Source organism: Tiliqua scincoides, chromosome 2 (genome assembly GCF_035046505.1).
Source record: "Tiliqua scincoides isolate rTilSci1 chromosome 2, rTilSci1.hap2, whole genome shotgun sequence".
In the NCBI taxonomy this organism is placed as follows: Eukaryota; Metazoa; Chordata; class Lepidosauria; order Squamata; family Scincidae; genus Tiliqua; species Tiliqua scincoides.
In genome coordinates, this window is record NC_089822.1 from 214594360 (window position 1) to 214616558 (window position 22199).

The window sequence follows — 22199 nt, forward strand, 5'->3', positions numbered from 1 at the left end:
TTGCTGTCCAATTGCAAGAAAGCATTTTTTTTTGGGGGGGGGAGGTCAGTACACACTCTTGTTCACACCAAGTTTATTTTAAATGTATTATTTTAACAGTATTTATATACAGCTTTTCAACAAAAAGTTCACAAAGTGGTTTAACAGAGAAAATCAAATAACTAATGGCTGATCTAGAGATGCACAAAGCTCCTTAAGAATTGTGATTTGGCACTTACAGCCCTGCCACCATTTGCACAGCCTCCCCCCCCCCATGGGACAGAGGAGGGTAAATTCAGGCAGGCCATTGGCTGCTTGGGGGAGTTGCTGGCATGGCACAGCTGTTGCTGAGGCCGTTCTGGCTGCCCAGCTTCAGTTGGTGCTGCTTTACAATCCCCGCCTACCTGCCTGCCCTTTGTACACTCTGAGATTAGCTGGTTGCTCTTTTGGGGAGTGGGTAGGAGTTTTTTGCTGCTAACCTGGTTGGCTGTTAGTTTTTTTTGCCTACCCCCAGACTGGCATTTTGGGCTGGGTATTTTATGTTTCTTCTCTCAGAAGCGTTTTTCCTTGGGTTAGGCAGGTGGTGTGCTGGCAGGGTAGACAGGAATGGGGGTTGGCATATATGCTGAGGTAAGCACGGTTGGGAGTAAGGCTCAGCTTCTCTGACAACACTTGTCTGGGTTGGTGAGGCTGGCTGGCAAGCCCCCTGGCTGGATCAAGCAAAGGCCAAAACAAGGCTTTGCCTGTGTGGGTCATTGCTGGCAAGCTGTCTTGACCCTTTGGGGTTGGCAGTGATAGGTTAACTCAGTTTCCGACTGGGTCCCCAGGATGAGACACCCATTTGGGTCTGGGGAAGGTAGATAGTTAGCATCATTTCCTCCAAGCAATTGGTTGCCAACATGCTGATTTTTTTTATTTTTAATCAGGCTTTCCGCCTGCTGCATGTTTATTGTTATTATGCAATAAAGTTTAATCATCCCACGCCTCTGTCTTGTGTGCTTCTTGGGGGGCGCTCATGTAAATATCTCAGACTATCTAGAGACCAACAATGATAAGAGAGTTTCAAGTAACACACTCTAGCATACCATCTAATATGACATTAATTCACATTCAGAAATATTTGGCAACTTCATATTTTTAGAAAGATTACATTTTAGAGAAATGCTGGCCAACTTTTTAATTCTCCCACTACCTGTTTATCATGTGCCTGTGCAGCAATATTTCCTATGCAGTGATTAGGAGACAATTATTTTGTCTCCACAGTAAATCACTAAGAATTCCATGTAGTCAAATGTTAGGTCCATTAATTTCAGGGGATGAGAGTTAAGTGCACCTTTAGCTCTCTCCCTGAGAACAATGGTACCTAGAAGAGCTCAACCTTAGTTGGATTGTGCCCTGGTTACTTTTTATTATTACAAACACCAAGATAAATCAACTAGTGCTGACCTCTCTTAATATTAGCACAGAAAATAACCTATTTCAATAGTTAATTTATATGCATTTTAGTACAAATTGTACGATAAACTTGTACTCTACAGTTTGGCCTATAATGTCTAGATCTTATGCTTGATAATGCGCCTGCTCAGCTCAAGAGAACCCTCTTTACCTCTTCCAAGCACAATTCTCAATTCTCTCTACCTTTGCCAAGGACAGAGACAGTAGCTTATAGAAGATTTTTGCATGGGTCAGTTCCAGAGAATCACAGCATGTCTGTGTCTATTTATAGTTGGTTAATACTTCACTAGAAATACAGTTTCAGGAATTTGTAGTCAAAATAGCCAAAATGTGATATTTCGGAGAACTAATGGTGTCATTCACCAGAGGATAATTAATATTAAGGGCTTTATGCGAAGCGGTTATTTTGCATCATGCCTATTCTCTCAAGAATGCTCCAATAAGGGTACTCCAAAATATTATCTTGGCCAGACCTTATCTTGGCTTTGTGATACTGCTGTTTATTTTATGTATAAATGGCCAGATTTTCAAGCAGCATAGTGGTGCCTTCAAATTCTTGAATCCCATCTCAAAAGTAGTGAAACTGCTTAGTCATCTTTTCAGATGTGAGTGAGCAAGTAAGAACAGCCATGATCTGGCTAGAGATAAAAAAAAGATGTGCTATGTTAATTGGTATTCCTTTGTCATCTTCAGGTACAAGCTTCAGGTGTCTAAGGCCCAAATTCCATTTTACTAGCATAAATGGGAAAACCTTTCCCCATCTACTTTAAACACTTGTGATAAATTGGATCACAAAATGTTACATGTTTATGAACCAGGCTAATTAAAAGTAACAGGAGAAAATGGTGTTTATATGCAAGTTTTAAATGCATTGCATTTAATGCATTACATGGCATGCACAATTTACTGCCCTCCAAAGTGTATATGCCACCCATTGACATTAAAAGCAGACTATATAGCATGTAAATTCAAGCATAGCATGAATTCATAGCAAAGCAAATTCAAGCATAGCAAATTCAAGGAGTCTGAAATACTTCTCATTTGCCAATTACCCTATTGCCATTTACTTTGGGGAGGGGGGCACATTGGTTTGCAGCTACTGGCAAATCCACATGAGAAAAAATGCTAGTAAGGCATCTAGCCTGCTATTTACCATCTGGTAGGTTAGGGGGCAAGATTTCCCAGTTTCTTCAGGAGCAGATACAGCTGATCAATCTCATAGACTAGGTGGCTTTCTTGTAAGCAGATGTACTGTAATTGTGGGAGATCTGTAATCTCATGAAGAAGATAAAGGCTGCAATCCTATACCTTTTCTGTGAGTGAGCCCCACTGAACACAATGGGAGTTACTTCTGAGTAGACATACATAGGGTTGGGCTCTAAGGAATAAAAGACAGATTTCAGTAAGGTCTTGAGAAACACCTGATGTGTCAGCATTTATTTTTGCTTATTTACTATATTTATATTCTGCCTTTCTCCCTGAAGGGACCCAAGGCGGCTTATAGCAATTATTAAAAAGAATACAATAAACACCACATTAAAAACAATTAAAAACAAGGTAAAAACACATTAACAACAAACCTCTTAAAAACAGCAATCATTCCAAGAACACAAGCTCTGCATATTTAGTCATCTGACTACAGCACATCTGGCACAAGTTCCAACCTATTCCATCCTCAGAAACATTCCTTGCATTTAATAAAACAATGTGAAGAATCCCTGAAAGTCTTGTTATGTGTCTCATCTACCTGAAATGAACTATGTTGCAAAGTCATCTGGCTTGGAATACAAACTTTGGCAACTTGTAATGCTCATCTCAAATATAAGATGACAATTAGGAGTTCTTCTGCATTTTGTTCTTCTCTTGTCTTTCCCCTCCCACTGCACTAAACTGGTTCAAATCAGAAGTGCATTCAAGCACATGCTGTAGTATAAAGGCATGTTTCACACCAAAAGAAACTCTCTAAAAAGCGGAGGGGGGAATACTGGCTATTTCTTCAGGTAGCTGTATTGGGGAGAGAAATCACTGCTTCAGGAAAGAAATTTCAGTGGAAACTGACATTGAGTTCTCCTCTCATCCTCCGTGATTCTAATTCAAACTGTTCTCCTGCTATTTGAGACAGAGAAGTGCTTAACCTCACACATGTTTGCATGCATGCCTGGTTTGACTCTTAAGTCCATTTCTATCTGGTGTTTCTCCAGTGCTGATGCTTGGACAGAGGAAAACATTCCTAGTTATGGGGAACTTGTCCTGACCTCCTTGCAGGACCAGCCCATCCAATGAGGCAAACCAAAACAGTCACCTCAGGCAACAGATTGGTTGGGGGGCACCTTCTCTGTCCAACTACTTCCCTCCACACCTCCTCCTCTTCTTTTCTATTTCCTGGATTGGTAAAAGAAAATGACAAAGAAATATGAAGAGAAGAAGAGTGCTGATTTAGAACATGGAAAGTGGGAAGAGCAGAGGCTGGCACATCATTTGTCAAGGGGGGCAGCATTTGACATGCCATCTAAGACATCAGGTGGGCAGGCCCTGCTTTCCCTCGAAGGTTAGAGCAATCTGAGCTGTTTCCTGAGATTCATCAGCAACACCGGAAAAATAAAGTTGTGCCTAGTCATTACTATAGCAGTGAACAAGCACCAGGCACCACATAATGGGAAAGAGGAATAGGGATATTCTCCCTCCCTTTTCACATATGTTCCCTCTGGTGGTGGAAGGAGACACTAAAGACTTCTAGGTGGAGATGGGAGGATGGAAAGAGACTAGAGGAGTTTGTGCCTAACTGGAAGGGGCATAAGAAGAATAAGCCAAACTATTTCCCATCAGTAAAGCAAGTGCCTCCCCCACCACTCCATAATCAGTGATTTGACAAGCATAGGAACATTGATGTTTTGGTAGAAACAATGCACTTTGGTTTCATTGGAGAAGCGCATGAGATTCAGACAGCTAGCTATGTACCCCCACACACCAGGTAAGTGGCATATTTGTACATTAGCATTCTCAAAGCTTTTGAAAACAATGGAGCTAGACACATTTTTGATTTGCACTTCAGTTCATGCAGCTCAATTGAGCAATGACAGATCACAATTCATGCATTTATCAGATTTATATCCAGCTCTCTCCTGTGGGCTCAGAGCAGCTAACAGTAGTTTTTCTTCAGTGCTTTTTCGTCCCATGGGGATCACAATCAGATTAAGTGTTTTGGAGCTAGAGAGAGGTCAAATGAAATAAAAATGACATTGCAGACATGAAATCCGTTGTCACAGACATGCACGCACATGTACACCCCCACCCCACCCCCCCCTTAGGTAATGGAGATTGAAGTGTAATGTGGCCTGCTGCCACAGCTCTTTGGAGAGCTCTGGTGCTAAAACCTCTGCAGTCACAAAGTAAATCAGAGAGAGGTTTTAGGATGGAATGGTTATTTGCACATTTGTTACACATTTCTATAGTTTACTGCAGGGAAGCCATAAGGAGGGGCTCATAGAATCTTAGAATCTTTTGGCCCAGCATCTCAGTTATACCATTAGCCATCAAATTCCCTTGTTTACAATTGAATTATTTTAGTTAGTTCCCAATTTGAACCCTTTTTTGTTTTTGTACAACAAAATACATTGTTCTCACTTTCTCCCTCATCTCCATGTTCCTTTTCCTGTTGAATTATACAGCTGTACCATTGTTCACTAGGCAGAATCCCTGCACACAACTGTGAAACACCCCCCCCCATATGTTCCACATTACTTGTGTTTATAAAACTTGCTGTAACATGACAGAGCAACCTGTTCTTGAGATGGAGGACATTGATATGACAGGCTAGGAAAGTGCATGGAGAACATGTAGCGTTAAGCGGTCAGCAAACCTCTTCTGCTGTTCTCCAATTTATGCGAAGTAAAGGAGCCCAGTATCTGCCAACAGCCCTTAAATTGTTTGAGGCAAAGGTGATGGCCCAATTATTGTATGGAGCGCAGTTGGAACCTTTTCCCAACATCACGATAATGGAGCTTGTACAGTCTAAGTTTATTGGGGCTGCCTTTAGTGTATCCACTACTGTCTCAAACACTTTTTTAGTCTGGAATCAGGCCTAATTAGGATAGAGGCCCGTGTCTGGTTAGCCATTTGCTCTTACTGGTTAAGACTCCACCTATACCCATTAGGGATTGCTCCCCTAATCTTCCAAGATGAGTATAAATCCAGGTGGATTAAAGGGCTGGAATGAAAACTGTCCTCTCTGGGATTCTCCATGCCATTTTTGTTTGACATGGGACTGGCTCAGGCGGGAGTTAGGATTAGGCAGTGGATCTTTGACATAGAGTGCCAGGAAGACCTTAATCATGTCAGAAAGTTTTGTATCAAGGAGGAGCTCAGATATATAGCTGCCCCAGCTCCCTGCCCTTTCCAGTTAGAAATCCCAAGCCAGAGAAGGGCATTTACATTGGGGCAGTGTGATAGTTTGCCCTCAGCTGTAGTGGAAGGACACTTTCAGAAGGTCCCATTTTTGGAGCAACTGTGTCCTTGTGGGGCAAACCAACCAGAAACCACCAGTCACGTTTTGCTGGACTGCATTTTTTTATAAAGATATACGGTTATCCCTTATCTCCCCATTGTTAGAAGAGCTCACCAAATGCCCAGGTCAAGATTATAGTCATTCTCTTCTATCAGATGCAAATCCAGAGGTAACGCGGAAGGTGGCTAAATTTTTAGCCGCTGCAGTTAGCATCAGGAGGAAGAGAGTGGATTGTGGCCTTCCAGGTTGCTCATAGAGGAGTATTTATATTCTGAATAGGTTTTTAATTCAATATGGACTAGAAAACTTTCAGAAGTACCTTCCTCAGTTACTGTACTCCGTTCAATCCACAATAACTAGACCAAATGTAGTCTTATCTAGACTTAGGTCTATTAATTGTTAGTCTATTTTTTTTTAGTTAAGTCTATTAATTTTAGTAAGTCTATTAATTTAGTTTAGTCTATTAATTGTTAGTATTTTATGTTGTTATGTGTTAAGTGCCTATGCCAGGATGTTCAGTTGTATACTATGAGTGTATCGTTATTTATATGCTGGTCAGTGACCGTAATAAAACTGAACTGAACTGATATTACAGGGACTGAACTGATACGACTGATACGGCATTCAAAGAAAACAAGTATCCCTTCACCAAGTTCACACAACCCCTAACAGAGTTCTTTGGCTCCTGACCTAGGTATACATAATAAAAAAAGAGAAGTGACTGTTAGGTTAATAACATTTCTATAGTAATTAATAGGAAAGTCATTAATTGGTCCTCCCCCATTCCCATACTAAGTGGTTCAACTCTGTATTAAAATATTTTTGTCCTACTTATTAAATCTAATTGTGTGGACTCTACAAAATTTTAGTCTGCCCAGAGATGTAAATACAATTGTGGATATCTTTTTTCCATAACATGACATTCATTATGGCACTTTAGAAAGACATTGCTGATAATTTAGTAACTGCAGACCGTTGCAAGGTCAATCAAGAAGTCTCAGTACTAGGAGTGAAAGTTTGCAGGCTCTTTATTTCATTGCAAGCAATGGGCACCCATGGGACTCCCGTCTCAAAGCATGGGGGCCAATCCCAATGGTGTCTAGACTTTTTTTATAAATTTCCCGGCTCTTTGTCTCAAAATCTAGACATCCCATTGGCTGAAAATTTATGTCAGAGATGGGGCAAATAGGTGGGCAAGAAGTAATTGATTGGTTATGATTTACATACAGGTGGGGTTTCACCTTAAAACCTAGCCAAAATTACACAATTTTCAAAAACCAGCAGAGAGCACTATAACACAAAATACTTAAAGACAGGTGTGGATACCGACATAACTTATGACATTTCTTGGCAGGACTTCAGGCCCATCTGGTTAGTGCGACCTGATATCGCTGCCTGGTCTCCTGTTATCTTTTGCATTAAACCATTTCTTTGCATGAATATTAGGCACTTACTCATCCCTCATTAGAGTGGCCTAGAGCAGCTTCTCTTATCTCTTCTGCATTTCTTTCCTATGTGTTAGTAAAGCACTGTGAGGCCCTCTGCAAAGCAAAGGCTTTTAAATTTTTTAACAGTTTTACTAAAATCAAGCAGCTTTGGTTCCCTATGGCCTGCTTCTATGATTATTGTATGATTATTATGTCCCCTTATAAGTTACAGGCTACCTTGTCTCACTACTGCATATGTGTACTTTTTGCTCTAAAAGTATAAAAGTATCGTTACAGAGTTTTCCTAGTAGATACATGCATAAATCAGTGAATGTCTTAACATTTGCCATGGCATGAGCTCATTCCTCTTCAGTAGCTGCTTGGCACCTGCTATCTCTTGAGCTATAATCCAAAGTGTAAACACAGCCTCTGAGGCCTCAAGCCCAGCTTCAGCCAGCTTTTAGTCAGACTCGCAAAATGATTCTTTATTAAAGCCAAGCAGCTTTTACCATTGTGTATTGCTATGCTTTAGTAATACAGTTATTAGGCTATTAACTCTAGCTTGGTGGCCTATCACCCTTGTCACTCTGCAGTGTAGCCTTTGATTCTTTGCCTTTGAGACTATTGCGGCCTTTTAAAGTTTGGGGGCAAGGGCTACCGTGTGTCACGGACCAGATATAGAACAGCAGATCAGGTTATATAGGCACTCCTTGAAGCTCCTTATTAACAGCATTTGAAAACCTCTTTCAGTTCATTACTTCAAAGAATAACTAGTTAATATTCGGCAGCCAACAAACAGCAGAAACCATATACTGGGTTGTCCTCTTCCTTCTCCACCCTTCAAAATTAACAAAAGTAGTACCAATTCTTCAGCTGATACAAGAGCTATTCCTGTTTTCTGTTCTGAATTCATTGGTTCAGGGTTATTAGTTTTCTTGTTTCTTTAGAGGAGCCAATATCAATTTAGCCACAAGCTAAATAAAAATGGCCTGCAATCAAATTCTCTGTATTGTCCCAACTTCCCCCCCCCCCCCAGAAACAGCAGTAGGAACTTTGCCCTTAAATAAGTAACTTAATTATCACTCTACCAAACTGCACATTTATTAAAATGTCTCAGGCTGTTAATGGCAGTGGGTAAATGAGAAGCTGTGAATGAAGTTCAATTAACTGTAGAGCATAAGAACATAAGAAGAACATAAGAAGAGCCCCACTATATCAAGTCATAGGCCCATATAGCTAGTGGTGATGGCATCTGGCCTAGGTGCCTTTAAAAGGGGATTGGACAAGTTTCTGGAGGAAAAATCCCAACCTCCTGATTTTAGAAATGGGCTATGTCAGAAGGCCAGATGCAAGGGAGGGCACCAGGATGAGGTCTCTTGTTATCTGGTGTGCTCCCTGGAGCATTTGGTGGGCCGCTGTGAGATACAGGAAGTTGGACTAGATGGGCCTATGGCCTGATCCAGCGGGGCTGTTCTTATGTAGTCCAGTTTCCTGTATCTCACAGTGGCCCACCAGATGCCTCAGGGAGCACACAACACAACAGGAGACCTGCATCCTGGTGCCCTCCCTTGCATCTGGCATTCTGAGATATTAAAGTCATGACGTTGCACATACCCTCAGCAGAAGTGAGGAAACCTCTGACCATTAGGTAATGTGACAGATACAAGGGAAGTAAAAATCTATGGGAGCCCTGGCACATTTGATGGGGGCCACACACTGAAAACTGAAAAAGGGAGCCCCAAGGGTTAATGGGGAGGCCCTGGTAACTGTACCAGGGTTGCCACTAAGATTTTATTTTTCATTTCCCTGACCAACATTTGTCAATTTCCCTGACCACCATTCAAATATAACCGCAAGTTAAAAAATGAATAGGTTGTGTTGCATTAATGCAAGACTTAATGAAATGTTCCACTCTACAACATGCGCAAGTTTCAACTGCAAAAATATTTGTCAAAGAGATTTAATATCAACTTCTTTCAACATTAACTGCAGCAGCATCCTGTTTTGCAATTGCACCAAGATAGAAACATAATGCGATGGACTGTTGATTTAATTTTCAGATTCTTCTGATGTAATGGTCCTTGTGCATGAGACTCCAGAGCTCTAATTCCCATATTACTTAGTTCAAAGGTTTTGTAGTACACTTTACAATAACCTTTGCATTTGTCTCCAGCAACTGGTGATGGCCATGGAACAAAGTCAGGATGAAGTTTGAAATCCAGCCACTGCACATTAAAAACTATCCTCTTGGAAGCCATCTTCAAAATGTGGTTTCAGATACAGCTATACACAGAACCACCTGCCTGCCACCAAGATGTTAGCAGATTTGTTTCCTGGCAAGTAGGAACTTTCCAAAACTGGGAAAGTTTCACTTTCACTTTCTGATTCCAGAATGTGTAATGAGCAGATCACCAGCAAGAAAGGAGGTGGAGTTTCTGCAATCTAGAGAAGCAGACAACCCTCATTTGCAACCTTTATGCACGAGAGAAGTCAGGAAAGAGGGTGCGAGAGCTGGTACTCTGTAAACTCCAGCATGAACAAGCAATCACATTTGCAAAATTTACTTTGCATGGTGCAGAGTAGAAAGTGCTAGTTGTCTGTGAAATCCAACAGCAGCAAAACTCATTTGCAACTTGTTTAGTAGGAGACAAAATGTCCATTCCATACACAACCATGATCCCAAAAGCATGCTTATCTTTATATGCAAGTTAAATGCAGTACTAGCAGGTAGGGATGAAAACAGATGTTTAAAGTTTGTATGTTGCTAAATATTTAAACTAGCCTCACTTTGCAAATGCTACAGGCAGACCTTGGAAATCATGCAGGGACAGAGCTCAACGAAGGCATTAGGCTGGTTGCTGGGAGTGCAGCTGCGAAAAAGGTGGAGCTGGGAAAGGACATCATTAAGTTTTACTTGTATTCTGCTACTTCCCCATTCCAGCTACCACAAGAACAGATCATGCTCTTGGAGCAGCAGGTTAACAATCCACTGCTTGAATATATTTTAATCACAATTTCCCTGACTTTCCCTGACCAATTTCCATTTCCCTGACTTTCCAGAAAGTGGCAACCCTGTGTATAGACGAAATAACCAGGCAGCATTTTATGGTCATGCCACACACCTGAAGTTGCTGCAATGGAATGGAACTTTATATTCCATACTGGGTGTTACACCCTGTAACACTGGGCTTTCCTTCCTTCAACACACCCCTCCTTCCCTTGCTCCAAACACAATCCTGTGCAGCTCAGAAAAGACATGTGGGTGCTTGTGTGTCCATACCAAAATTCTCATGTATACAGGAAGTGGTCTGGAAAGTAGTTGTGTAAGATGCACTGCCTCATGGGTAGTGCATCTCCACACTCAGTTTTATACTGGCTTTCAAGGCTCATGCATTACAAGTTCCCTTTTTATCTATTTTTGTGCTGCATTTGTGCAAATTACAAGTGAGCCCTTTCTATCTATGGGTTCAGCACTCGTGAATTTTATTCAGCTTGAGCACCATACCTGCGCTTGAGGACCCCACCTGGCCTCCTGGACACAACTGGAAGTGTCTTCCAGTCATGTCCAGGAAGTTTTCTGAGGCTCAGAGAGGCAGCGCATGGGCTCTCCAGGCCTCAGAATGCCTCCAGACACATCCACACCTGTGGTTTTCATTAACTACAGGGAATGCATCCCCTTTGGATACCAGGGGCCAACTTGTATTGTGAATATGGGTCCTAAAGGGCAGAAGATATAAAAACTCAGAAAAAGTAGAAAAACAGGTGAAACAAGAGAATTGCCCATAAATTGGAACTAAAGGTTGAGGTGCTAAAGCACATTGAACAAAGAGAAAGACAAAAGGGCATATATCTTGCTTTAGGTTTTATCATTCTAAATCTACAGTTAATGTGATCTATGTATCAAGGAAACAAATTAAAGCAAGAGTTTAAGATGTGGTTGGTGGCGATAAGCTTACAAAAGTTATACATGGAAGACATGAAATTTACAGAAAGCTTCCTACCTGCCCAACACCATTGCTTTATTGATAAGTTTACCACTTTATGGATATAATGGCATTTATTCTTTTATCATGCCACACAATTTTTTTCTTTATAGTATTAGGCATTCAGGGCAATTTTTGGGTGAACCTTGAATAGCTTTGGAATGAGCTAGAATTTTTCCCATTTAAATTATGTAGTAATTGTACTTATCTGGATTTTTGCTATAAGGGCCATTTTCAGGAACAAATTAGGTAATGATGACCAGGAAAAAGTGGTCATAATTTTTTATAATTATGCCTAACAAAAGGTCAAACAATGAGCTTGCTTGTCTTCATACACTAAGGCACAGTAACTTTGGCATGTTGAAGAAACCATATGGGTCTGAGTTTGAGATAGTAGCATTAAAACGTAAAAACACTCCTACATTTTTTTATCTGCGATAACTCCTATATAAAACACAGCACATCATTTCTACAAAACATCCCCACAGAGATTGTATAAAAGATTTTATATAAGAAAGGTATAAATACATACATACCTGATGCTTCTGGAGCTTTCACCTTCAGACCTGTAAATAAACACACAAATTAGAATGCTAATTCAAAGTCCAAACAGAGGCCACTTTGCATATCCATATGTATTTATCACACCTCTCTACTTTTGATATACAATTATCCAGAAATTATGGAGATCTCTTATTTATAGTCCATTTACAATTAAGAGAAAACTTAAACAAAATCATAGTGAAAACTCTTTAATGTATGAACCCCAATTCAGCCAACAGGCACAACTACTGTCAAACTGGATGGGATGCTTATCTGAATGAACATCCAGTTTTGAGTACTGAAAAGTAAATTGACAGCATCCACAATTTAATGTACATTAGGAGAAGTGCAATTTTTAGGCCGTTCATTCTTGGTCCAGTAAGTCCCACAGTTACTGAAAGTGTTTAAAACAAAGGTCTCCTTAATACAGTCAAATGTCTTGCCTGTCTGTGAACACATATGAGAGAACATTCACATCACACATTTGTAAATTAAAAATATCACTTGCAAATATAGGATACAAGCAAGCAAGCAGACTACAGATCAGCCATTTTCAACCACTGTGCTGTGGCACAAATGGTCCCCAGGTGTGCCGTGGGAATTTGGGAGAGGGTCATTTCAATAGGAACATTGGGGGATGTGAGCCCCCAATTGACAGCACAGCGTGCCATGTCAATTGTCAAGGTTATGGTGTGCCTTGACCATTTCAGTGCCTTGCCAGCATGCCATTAGATGAAAAAGGTTGAAAATCACTGCTATAGATGTTTGTCACCTTCTCTATTATTTGATACTAAAGGGTCATAGTCAAAAACATTGTAGAATTCAATTACCCTGACTCCTCAAAAACTATTTCCATTCACCTGTAAGGCTGATAAAGTACTAACTAAGTCAAACCTAAAAATAAATGTTAAATAATTACAGATTTCAATTTGGTTGTTTTATCACAGAACACCACAATGAAATTTGAGAGGAGATCTGATCACATTTTTAGTACAACAAAGGGCACTAAATTGCTTGGACAGCAACATCAAGATCAAGTAGAGACACAGAAGGCCAGCGTAGTATATGCAGAGAGGATCCTGTCCCTGCAGAGCAGTTTCCCATACTGAGCTACAAAACTCATTTCAAGACTGGAACATACATGTGCAGAGGGAGAGGAGTTGTTTTTGAGCATGCTTCCCCCCCAGTACACAGCCTGTTCTGGATCAGAACCCCCCATTTTACTCTTACGTTCATAATTTTTACAATATGGGTACCAACATTATTCAAACCAGAATAACTACAAGCAGAACTCCAGCTTTCCTAAATAAAAATTGCATACTGATGTAATCTTGACAGAATCAGGCAAGTCATTTTATATATTCTCCACCGGATGTTCCTCTCTCGTGAAATATTAAAACTGTATACTTTATTTGTGACATGTTTGGCACATTTCTGTGCTTGCAGACACTTGAAGATAGAAAAATAAAAGCCACAATGATTCATTCACATTTGACTACTTCCTTTTTCCTTCCAAAAAAATGTAGCATTAAAAAGGTTAGACTGGTTAGACGAATGTAAAACAAAAAGGAAGAAAAACTATAACAATTTCAAGTACTTTTACAGATTTTTTTAAAAAATAAAAGCCTATATTGGGAGTTTACTTTCAGACAGAGAAGTTCCACACTTCTTTCTGTTACAAAACTAAAAGACTTCACTCTAACCCCAGGATGCTTCCTTCCCCAATTTTATTTTTATTCTCTTAGGGCTCAATTACAAGTTATGCAGGAAATCAGTTACAGGATCTCCTGGTATTTATACATTTTTAATGAAATGCACCTGTAGGGGGTGCCAAGCTATGATCCTGAGACATTCCTGCCCTCCCCAACATAATACACGTACTACATAGACATAATAAAAAGTCAAAGATAACAAAGAAGCAAGCTTCCTTGACATCTTCCTTCTGTCAACAAAGTATGCCAGCTTTGTTGTTAATGGTTCTCTCAACTGTATCAACATTATGGTTAGTACATGCACCTTCTTCCAGTTTGCCAAAGCACAAGTTTTATTTCTGTTATAAATATGCCCAATTTCTCCCCATGCTTTTTAACATCTACATGAAACCACTGGGGGAGATCATCTGACGATTTGGAGTGGAGATGTCACCAATATGCTGATGAAATCCAGCTCTGTATCTCCTTACCATCTCATTCCAGAGAGGCTGTGGGAGTCGTGGAGTGATGTTTGGGTCTGGATGACAGTCCTAGTGACTTCTAAATTGCTGTAACATGCTCTGTGTGTGCTTTGTGTGCTCTGGTAACATTTGGAGGGTGATCTAAGGCCCAGGCCTTCCCAGGCCTCAGAAGGCCTCAGAGAGGCCTTACATGTCACTTCCTGTTTTTCAGGAAAACTGAAAGTGACATTTTAAGGCCTCAGATCACTCTCTAGACACAAAGGGAACACAGCTCTGGTCATATTTGGAGGGGGCAGCCCCGCAGTGACACACCTTCCAACTAAACTGCTAGATACAAGTCCTTAGTTGAGCTCTACAACTTCACGCTGTCAGAGCAAGTTGTCCATTGCCTCAGAAGCTGGTGATGTCACCGAGACCATATAACCTTCAAAATTATTTGGTTTCAATTTTAAGTCCAAGTCAAATCTTATTCCTCTCTCACCTCACCAGTTCAGACACCATATCAGCAGAACCATGGGCAGCTTTAAAAAGTGAGTGGCGAGCTTCTTGCAGCCTCCGTGGATTGCGTGGAAATAAAATTATCTCCCGAACTTGGTGGATGGTGGGAAGCTTGGTTTATTTCCAACACAATCTGAATTGACATTGCAGTAGCTCTTGGGAAAGCTATACATGGCCTGATGCATAAAAGCATAAAAGCAGAACAAGCCATGAAGCTGTTCTTCTCTTCCTCCTACTTAGCGCAGCATGGGAACACTGAACATCAGCCCAGCAAATTGTGGGTAAGTGGGACAAAAGAGAAGGGGGTTTGGATGATCAAATCCAAATTGGCTTGGAAATGAGTGATTTTCAGATTTTGCAGGGGAAAGTACCTTGGCTCATGATTAAATCTGCATTATTCACAGGGCACATGTAGCCCATCACCACTCAGTTGTCCATGGTGCTATTGATACAACTTCCACATGGATCCTACTACGCTGCCTGCTACACGATTACATGGTATCTAGATACTTGTTCCTACTACTCACTCTCGATAATCTCCTCGCTTCTGGCTCAGTGCTCTACAAACCACTGGAATGGAGCAATCCTGAAAAAGCATGAAAATTTCATATGGACAAGTTACATAAGCTTGTTTTGTTTTTTAACAGGTACATAGTTAATTGCATACATTTCTTGAACAGGAAATTTTATTTTGGCATCATTTTTCAAGAAACCAATTCTATTCTGTTGTGTCGTGGCCAAGTTTGCAACAAAATAAAGGATATGAAAGGTTAAAGCAACTACAAAGGCGATTATGCTTCTGCTAGCAGGATTCAAGGCCATTTCAAGTGAACAAACACACCCACAGCAAGCAGCATAAATTGAGCCAGATATGAAGTATATAATCTTGAAACTACATCACAAACAAACAATCTTAGAGCCTCTTTTAGGAAGAGCATGTCAAGCAGAAGAGTGCATATACATTTGGTCCTTGTTGGGCAGAAATGGCTTAAAAAATACGATTGGAAATTTTCCATGAATAGGACACAAAATAAAAACCAAACAAAGCCAAATGATGACCAGTGCACTATCCTTATCAAAATGCACATCCAGTGATATGAGCCTCGATTTGGTCTTGATCAGGAACACTACCACAAAAGGGTGCATTTCTAGTTCATCTTCTGCAAAAACATTTATATCAAAAAGAAAATAAGTCAAGGAGGAACATTCAGTCTGCAACACTCAGAAATCATGCTTGAAGAAAACACATTCCCCATCGCCTCCTCCCTCCTGAAGCCCCCCCTCAAAAGAAGCTGCTGAGGGAGAGAACTGAAATCAAGAAACATGCTCTACTAGCAGTTTTCTTCTCAGTTCCTGTATTCTCCTTTCACTTCTGCAGTGTCCCCCAAGATGCATACTATGCCACTGCTGAGGGTCCCTGACGGGGGGGGGGGGGCTCAGAAACTTTGATAAGGAGGAGGAGTGGAAAACTTCTGCAAGCCCTCTCTGTTGATACCATCCAAGTAGAATTAAACATACGATTGGGAAAATATATTTTTACATTTACTCAATAAATGAATTCAATTTTCTCCACAATAATCACATGTTCTTAGAGGCAGAAATACCGCTTTACTTTACAATAGAGACTTACAGCACCTTAAAATCTATGGGTGGCCTCTGCCAACAAACATCCTCTGTGAACAGCAGGAGCATTCCATTCATGCAAAAAGCCTTTCTATTTTGTGGATCTCTTCCACAAGTAGAACACTCCTTCCATTCATGAGTGAGTGCCTATCATGATGCCACCCTAACAATTCTTTTCAACACAAGCTTATCTATGGACTACAGTCCACTTTAGAAACATCTGATATATTAAAAGTGCCATAATAGTATTTGATGGTTTTACTGCAGCAGACTAACATGGGTACCACTCTGGAAATTGTTACTTTACTATTTTACTCATTAAAATAAAAGCATTTCTTTTTTGCATTCAGTTTTTCCCCCTATATTGAAATAGTTCTGCCTATGCAAGTTCCCTCATTTTGTAAAACATGTTTTCTTCTAAGCTGTGATGTACACAATTATGGTTCTTGATATAGTGGCTCAGATTCATACAGATCTACACCCAGAATAGCATTCCTGTTCATTTGCGGGATCATGTCCATATAGAAGTAGATCTCTCAAGTATATTAACACAAATCTGATTGCATGATGATAAACCTCACAAAGAAGTTATTAGTCAGAAATTTAACATGTATTGATGCTTTTCAAATTGAACAAGTATATAGGAGATATCAGGTATATAGGTATATCAACTTCAGCAAATAACTTTGGACAACTGAGCATGCTCAGAAACCTGTCCTGTCACCAATTAAAATACAAACATGTTTCCAAGCACAAGTAGTGGTTTTGACTATAAAGTCCTAAATGGCATAGGACCCAGATCCCCCAAGGCCTAGGGGGAACCTGCTGCAAGTGTCATTGGACCAGGATGTGACACTTAACAGTACCTTTTGCATAGTAAAGCCCACCTTTCCACAGAAGACCAGGATGGTCGCCTCCTTACTGATGCTCTGTAGGGCCTTAAAACTTTCTTTCACCAAACTCCTATTCAGTTACAACTGCATTGTTATGATTCACATGATGAGGGAAGTGACAGTGTATGCTGCTTAGCCCAAACCCCCAACATGCTCTCAAAGCCCCCTGCAAAGAGCATTTGTCACCAGGAGAAGCTCTCCTTGAGATTAAGAATGCTAGAACCCCAGTTGATCTGCTAAATTCTTTGTGGGATTTTTTTAATTGCTTCTCTGTGGTTATCTTACAAGCTCTGTATATTCTTTGATTGCTGTCAAACTCAGCCTATTATTTTTTGCTATTATATTGCTGCTTTTGTTGGCTCCGAAAGAAAAGCTCAGGGCAGCTTACCATGAGGATTGGAAAGGCAGGATAAAAATTTAAAAAGATGTCCCTAGAACAAAATAGCTTTCAGAGAAGATATGAAAGCAGCACACTGCATTCTGAACATTGCTTTATAATGCGCATGAAAAAGTTAGCTGTGCTGAATGCCCTATTTTTCCTTCCATTTTTCCTTATTTCGGAGACTTCTAACTTCCCAGAAGCTCCTGCACAAGTTCAGCAGCACAAGCAGCATGGGGCATGTTCCTAAAGTAACCTCTGTTTGAAATGCCATTACCAAGTGCTTTTGTAAATTCAAGGTCGTCCTCTCTACCTGGAGTAGCAACTTTTCGTACTGGCATATGCTTACTAATGGGTCAGACAAACCTGTAAAGGGGTGGGAATGGTCAGGTGGGCTCCATTCTGGTACTAATCAAAACTAAATTCCTGCACAGGAATGCTCAGTGCATTTCTGACAGGTCTGCCATGAGATCTAGTACTGGTTCATGTCAGGTACACCCACTTACTCTCCTATATGTTCAGGGACTGGGATTCTTGAGACAATGCAAGTTGCTCCCACTGCATTTCTAGCTAGATGCATTCAGGGAATTACATTTTTTGTTCTTTTTACTCTAAGCCAGGCTACAAACATCACTGGTTCTATAAACATTTGGGTAGCAGTGTGTGTTCTGCTCCCGAGTAGCATCCCATCTCTCTCTTCTGGGCATTATTGGTTATTGTACCCATTTGATCAAGTTTCTTCTCCATGTCAATCCAGCTGAGTACAGTAATTTCCTATCAACCTGCTCACTGGCGTCGCTAAGAGGGGTGCAGGCAGCACCAGGTGATGCACTGGGGGGGTGATGCGACCTGGGGGAGGACGTGCTAACTTTGCAGCTTTCAGAGCTACCCTGTCATGCCATACACTGTTGGATACAGAATGTCCAGCAGAGTGCAATACAAAAAACGGAATTGAAATTGCCCCTTTCGTTCAAAAGTTACGTCCAAAAAACCAGAAAGAAAAAATGCATAGAGCCCTATGGAAAGTGAAAGTGAGCTGTATCGCGCATTTACTTGTGAGTAAGCGTACTTGCCATAGTCTGTCAGAAAGGGCAGGCTGAGAAGAATCCAACAACATCACAATGGTCCTGATCCAATAAATGCAGCCCCCCCAAAACATGAGGAGGTCCCTGCCTCCTTCCCAGCTGCGTCTACTGAGCCCGAAACGAAGCCACATGGCCGCGTTTACTCACGAGTAGGTGAACTTGCAATGACTGAGAGGACTCAGGGCAGGCTGAGGGGACTCCAAGGACATCAGAATGGCCCTGATCCAATGAATGCAGCCCCCAAAAACACAAAAGGGAGAAGGAGGTCCCTCCCTCCCAGCTCTATGGAAAGCAAAGCAGCCTCACTGTCGCATTTACTCGTGAGTAGGCAGACAAGCCTTGGCTGTTGGTCAGGCCAGGCAAAGGGGAATGTGAGGACACCAGAATGGTTCCAATCCAATGGAACTGAAGCTCAACATATGTTCCAGAAGGCAGCCTCTTCTCCCCCCCCCCCAAAAAAGGACAAAAAAAGAGGCTTGAGCTGGTAAGGGGAAAGTTTTCTATTTTGCACTTGCAAAGCCAGGTGGGTCTTTATCATGATATGCCTGAAATAGAGGAACTTTAAATTGGGCACTGGGGAGGGCTAGAAATCTCACTGACTCTTTGGGGGGGGGGATATCACAGGTAGGCTACAGAGTAAGCTTCATTGACCACTATGGGACTTAGTTCTGAGTAGACATGCATAGGCTTGATCTCACAGGCTGCAATCCTACCCACACTTTCCTGAGAGTAAGCCTCATTGACCACAATAGGACTTACTTCAGAGTAGATTCACTTGGTGGAACAGGACTGGCTCCCCCTTATTTCATTATTTCTTTTATTTTAATTTAATTATTTATAATTATTTTACTTTGCTTGATGATGCCACTTCTGGCCATGACATTACTTCCAATGGGTCCTGGACAGATTGTCATTCTAAAAAGTGGGTCCCAGTGCTAAAAGTTTCAGAACTGCTGCAATAAGGTGTTAGTAAGTTGACATGGGTGTGTGTGTGTGTGACTCTACAAGTTTTCAAAATCACTAAAATCAGAGTTTGGAGAACTAATATCATCATGTTATATATCAATCAATGTGTAATTTCATGCAGAATGAAATATTTGTGTTCTAACAAAAGGTACAGGCAAAAAACAGTGGGGGCAGAGCGATGGCACATCACCGTGCCCACCACCTGGAACATTGCCCCGCCCACTGCATGCGCCCACTCCCGTACCGGGTGATGCGAATCCTAGTGACACCACTGAACCTACTTATCCTTTTTCTACCTGCCTTTTCCTCTCAAGTGGTCTAACTTGTTTTCATCTGGATTTTTCACATATAGTGGGCACTCATTCCATGGCCCCCCATGGATACTGAAATTCACAGTCTCAGAGGACCTCCCAGATGCAACCAGAAGTTGCCGGCGCAAACTGGAAGTGACTTCTGAATTCTGCCTATTTCATTAGTCTGAGATTGTAGCAGCTGGTGAACTTACAGTTTCTTTCCCATTCAGCTACTGGCCCTTCAAAATGGAAAGCAGGGAGCAGGGTGTGCATGCACTAACCACTATGCACCTTGGTCAGCTTGGCTTCTTTTAGTATCTTCTGACACCTGCACATACATGTTTCACAGCATTATATCCTTTATTCAGTATTTTTAAAATTTTAAAAAACTTTATTCAGCACTACAAGTTTTAAGTTAAAGAACTAGAAGTAAAAAGCAACCCAAGAACAATTGATAAAATTTGTTGCTGGTGTTGTTTTAGTCAAAAGTGTATCATGTCCAAATTCAGAGGCAAGACAATCCTATGCAAAAATCCTACATTCTGCATTTTCCATTTAACTAGTGGCACAATATATATTCCTTTACACAGATGTTGATATATACTTCATTCAGTATGACACCATCCTGCAATACCCATCTATGCCATCTATCCTGGAACTATAATTTCTTCTTGCAGTAAATACCTGTACAAATTCAAATATTAAAAATGGATATCCAAATTACTCAACAGAACGATATTGCATTTAAAGAGATAGTTGCAATTAAGATGCTCAGAGAACCAGACAAGAACTATTTAATAGTTATATATATATATATATATATATATATATATATATATATATATATATACCAAGCTTTGCCCTCTAGAGGGTCATACTTGAACGTATCTGTAAAGTGGAAAGTTAACTCAATGGTATTATGCAACTCAGTTTTTGTTGCCGATGTGAAGTAGTTGCTTCCAAGTGGAGGCTGAGTGGGAAGTTGTTAAATTCCTAAAGCGTAACCACAACTGACACTTGCTTTTACAAGCTCTTATATTCTAAGATTTGAAAGTGAAAACAATTGACCCTTCACATTTGTAGTTTTTCCACCTGCAGATATGACACAATGCAGGTGGCCACCATGTATGAGAAGGGCTCTGCCGAACCTTTAAAAAAGTGCCCCTTGAATCATGGTTTAAAAACTACTTTTCTTACCATTGTAGAGCAGCGGTACTACAAACAGGCAGTCTCAGATGATTAGAATGGCTGTTTCATCATTGCTCTGAGGTTGTGATGCTCCGTTAGCTGCCCTAGAATGTAGTGCAGAAGCATTTAATCACTTCTGTGTTGCATTCTTCAGCATGCCAAGGACAAGGAAGGGGATCACTTGTCTCAGTGTGATCCGGAAACAGCCATTCTAATCACCTGAGACTGGCTGCCACTCTACAATGGTAAGAAAAGCTGTTTTTAAACCACAATTTAAAGGGAAACTTTTAAAAGCAGATTTCACTATTCATGGTCTTTGGCATCTGCGGAGGTTTCAGGAATGGAACCCCTGCAGATGCCAAGGGCCAACCTATATTACTCTATATACTACATATGCAGAAGTAGCTGAACAGACTCAAATTTTATTAATTTTATTAATTGCAAAATACTCAAAATATTTCATGCCAGGAAGTTTTCTTTACCAAATATTTGAACATACACCTAAAGAGCCAATAAAAATTTCACTTTTTGGGCGCATTTATCAGTTTACTGCTCAAGGACTTCTCTACTTAGGTCAGCTAATCTAAAAAATAAATTTCCATTACATTCACTTGCTGTATAGCACTGTTATCATCAAGCTTTCGTAGCAGCCTAGCTTCCTGGCAATGAGACTTGATTGCATAATACAACACAACATATGTATACCCCAAAGGTCTGAGGGAATAAGCTTATTTCTGCAAACTTAAAGCCTCCCAGAATTAACGAACAGGGATCAGCCTCTACTCTAAAAATCTTAGCCATGGCTTTTCATTTTCACACTTAAAACACTTTTGATCTATAAAAAGTGCATTGCTTTCCACCAATTCACAAATATCTTCTAAACTTAAGTGTCAGGACTACATGCAAATACTGTATGGATTCAAGGTTTCTTTTTAAGTACAGTCATTGATATGAATAAGGATAGAAACTCTTTATGCATCAGTGTCTGAAATTACATATATTCTTACAGCAAAACTATCCTAATTTACATATTTTTAAGATACACACTGCTTTTCAAAAATGTAACCCCCAAATAAAACAAGAGGTGCCTGCATATTTATACTGTGAAAGAATCTTAATTTCTGCTAAATCTATTTCTGAAATTTCTTTTAAAAAGAAAGATGAAGTGACCACTTCTCTGACCAAGTGCTAAAAAATACCCTTTGGACTG

At 40.5% G+C, this 22199-nt stretch overlaps 1 protein-coding gene across 4 annotated transcripts in view; it reads right to left on the minus strand.

Moving 5' to 3' along the window:
- The window catches only part of IQSEC1 (IQ motif and Sec7 domain ArfGEF 1), a 452630-nt gene that overhangs the window by 375127 nt on the left and 55304 nt on the right, over positions 1-22199 (minus strand). For all 4 annotated transcript variants that reach the window (XM_066614256.1, XM_066614253.1, XM_066614252.1 and 1 more), the window contains exon 2: positions 11885-11914. In XM_066614256.1, coding sequence (XP_066470353.1) covers positions 11885-11914 — 30 coding nt within the window. The remainder of the gene's footprint in view (positions 1-11884; positions 11915-22199) is intronic.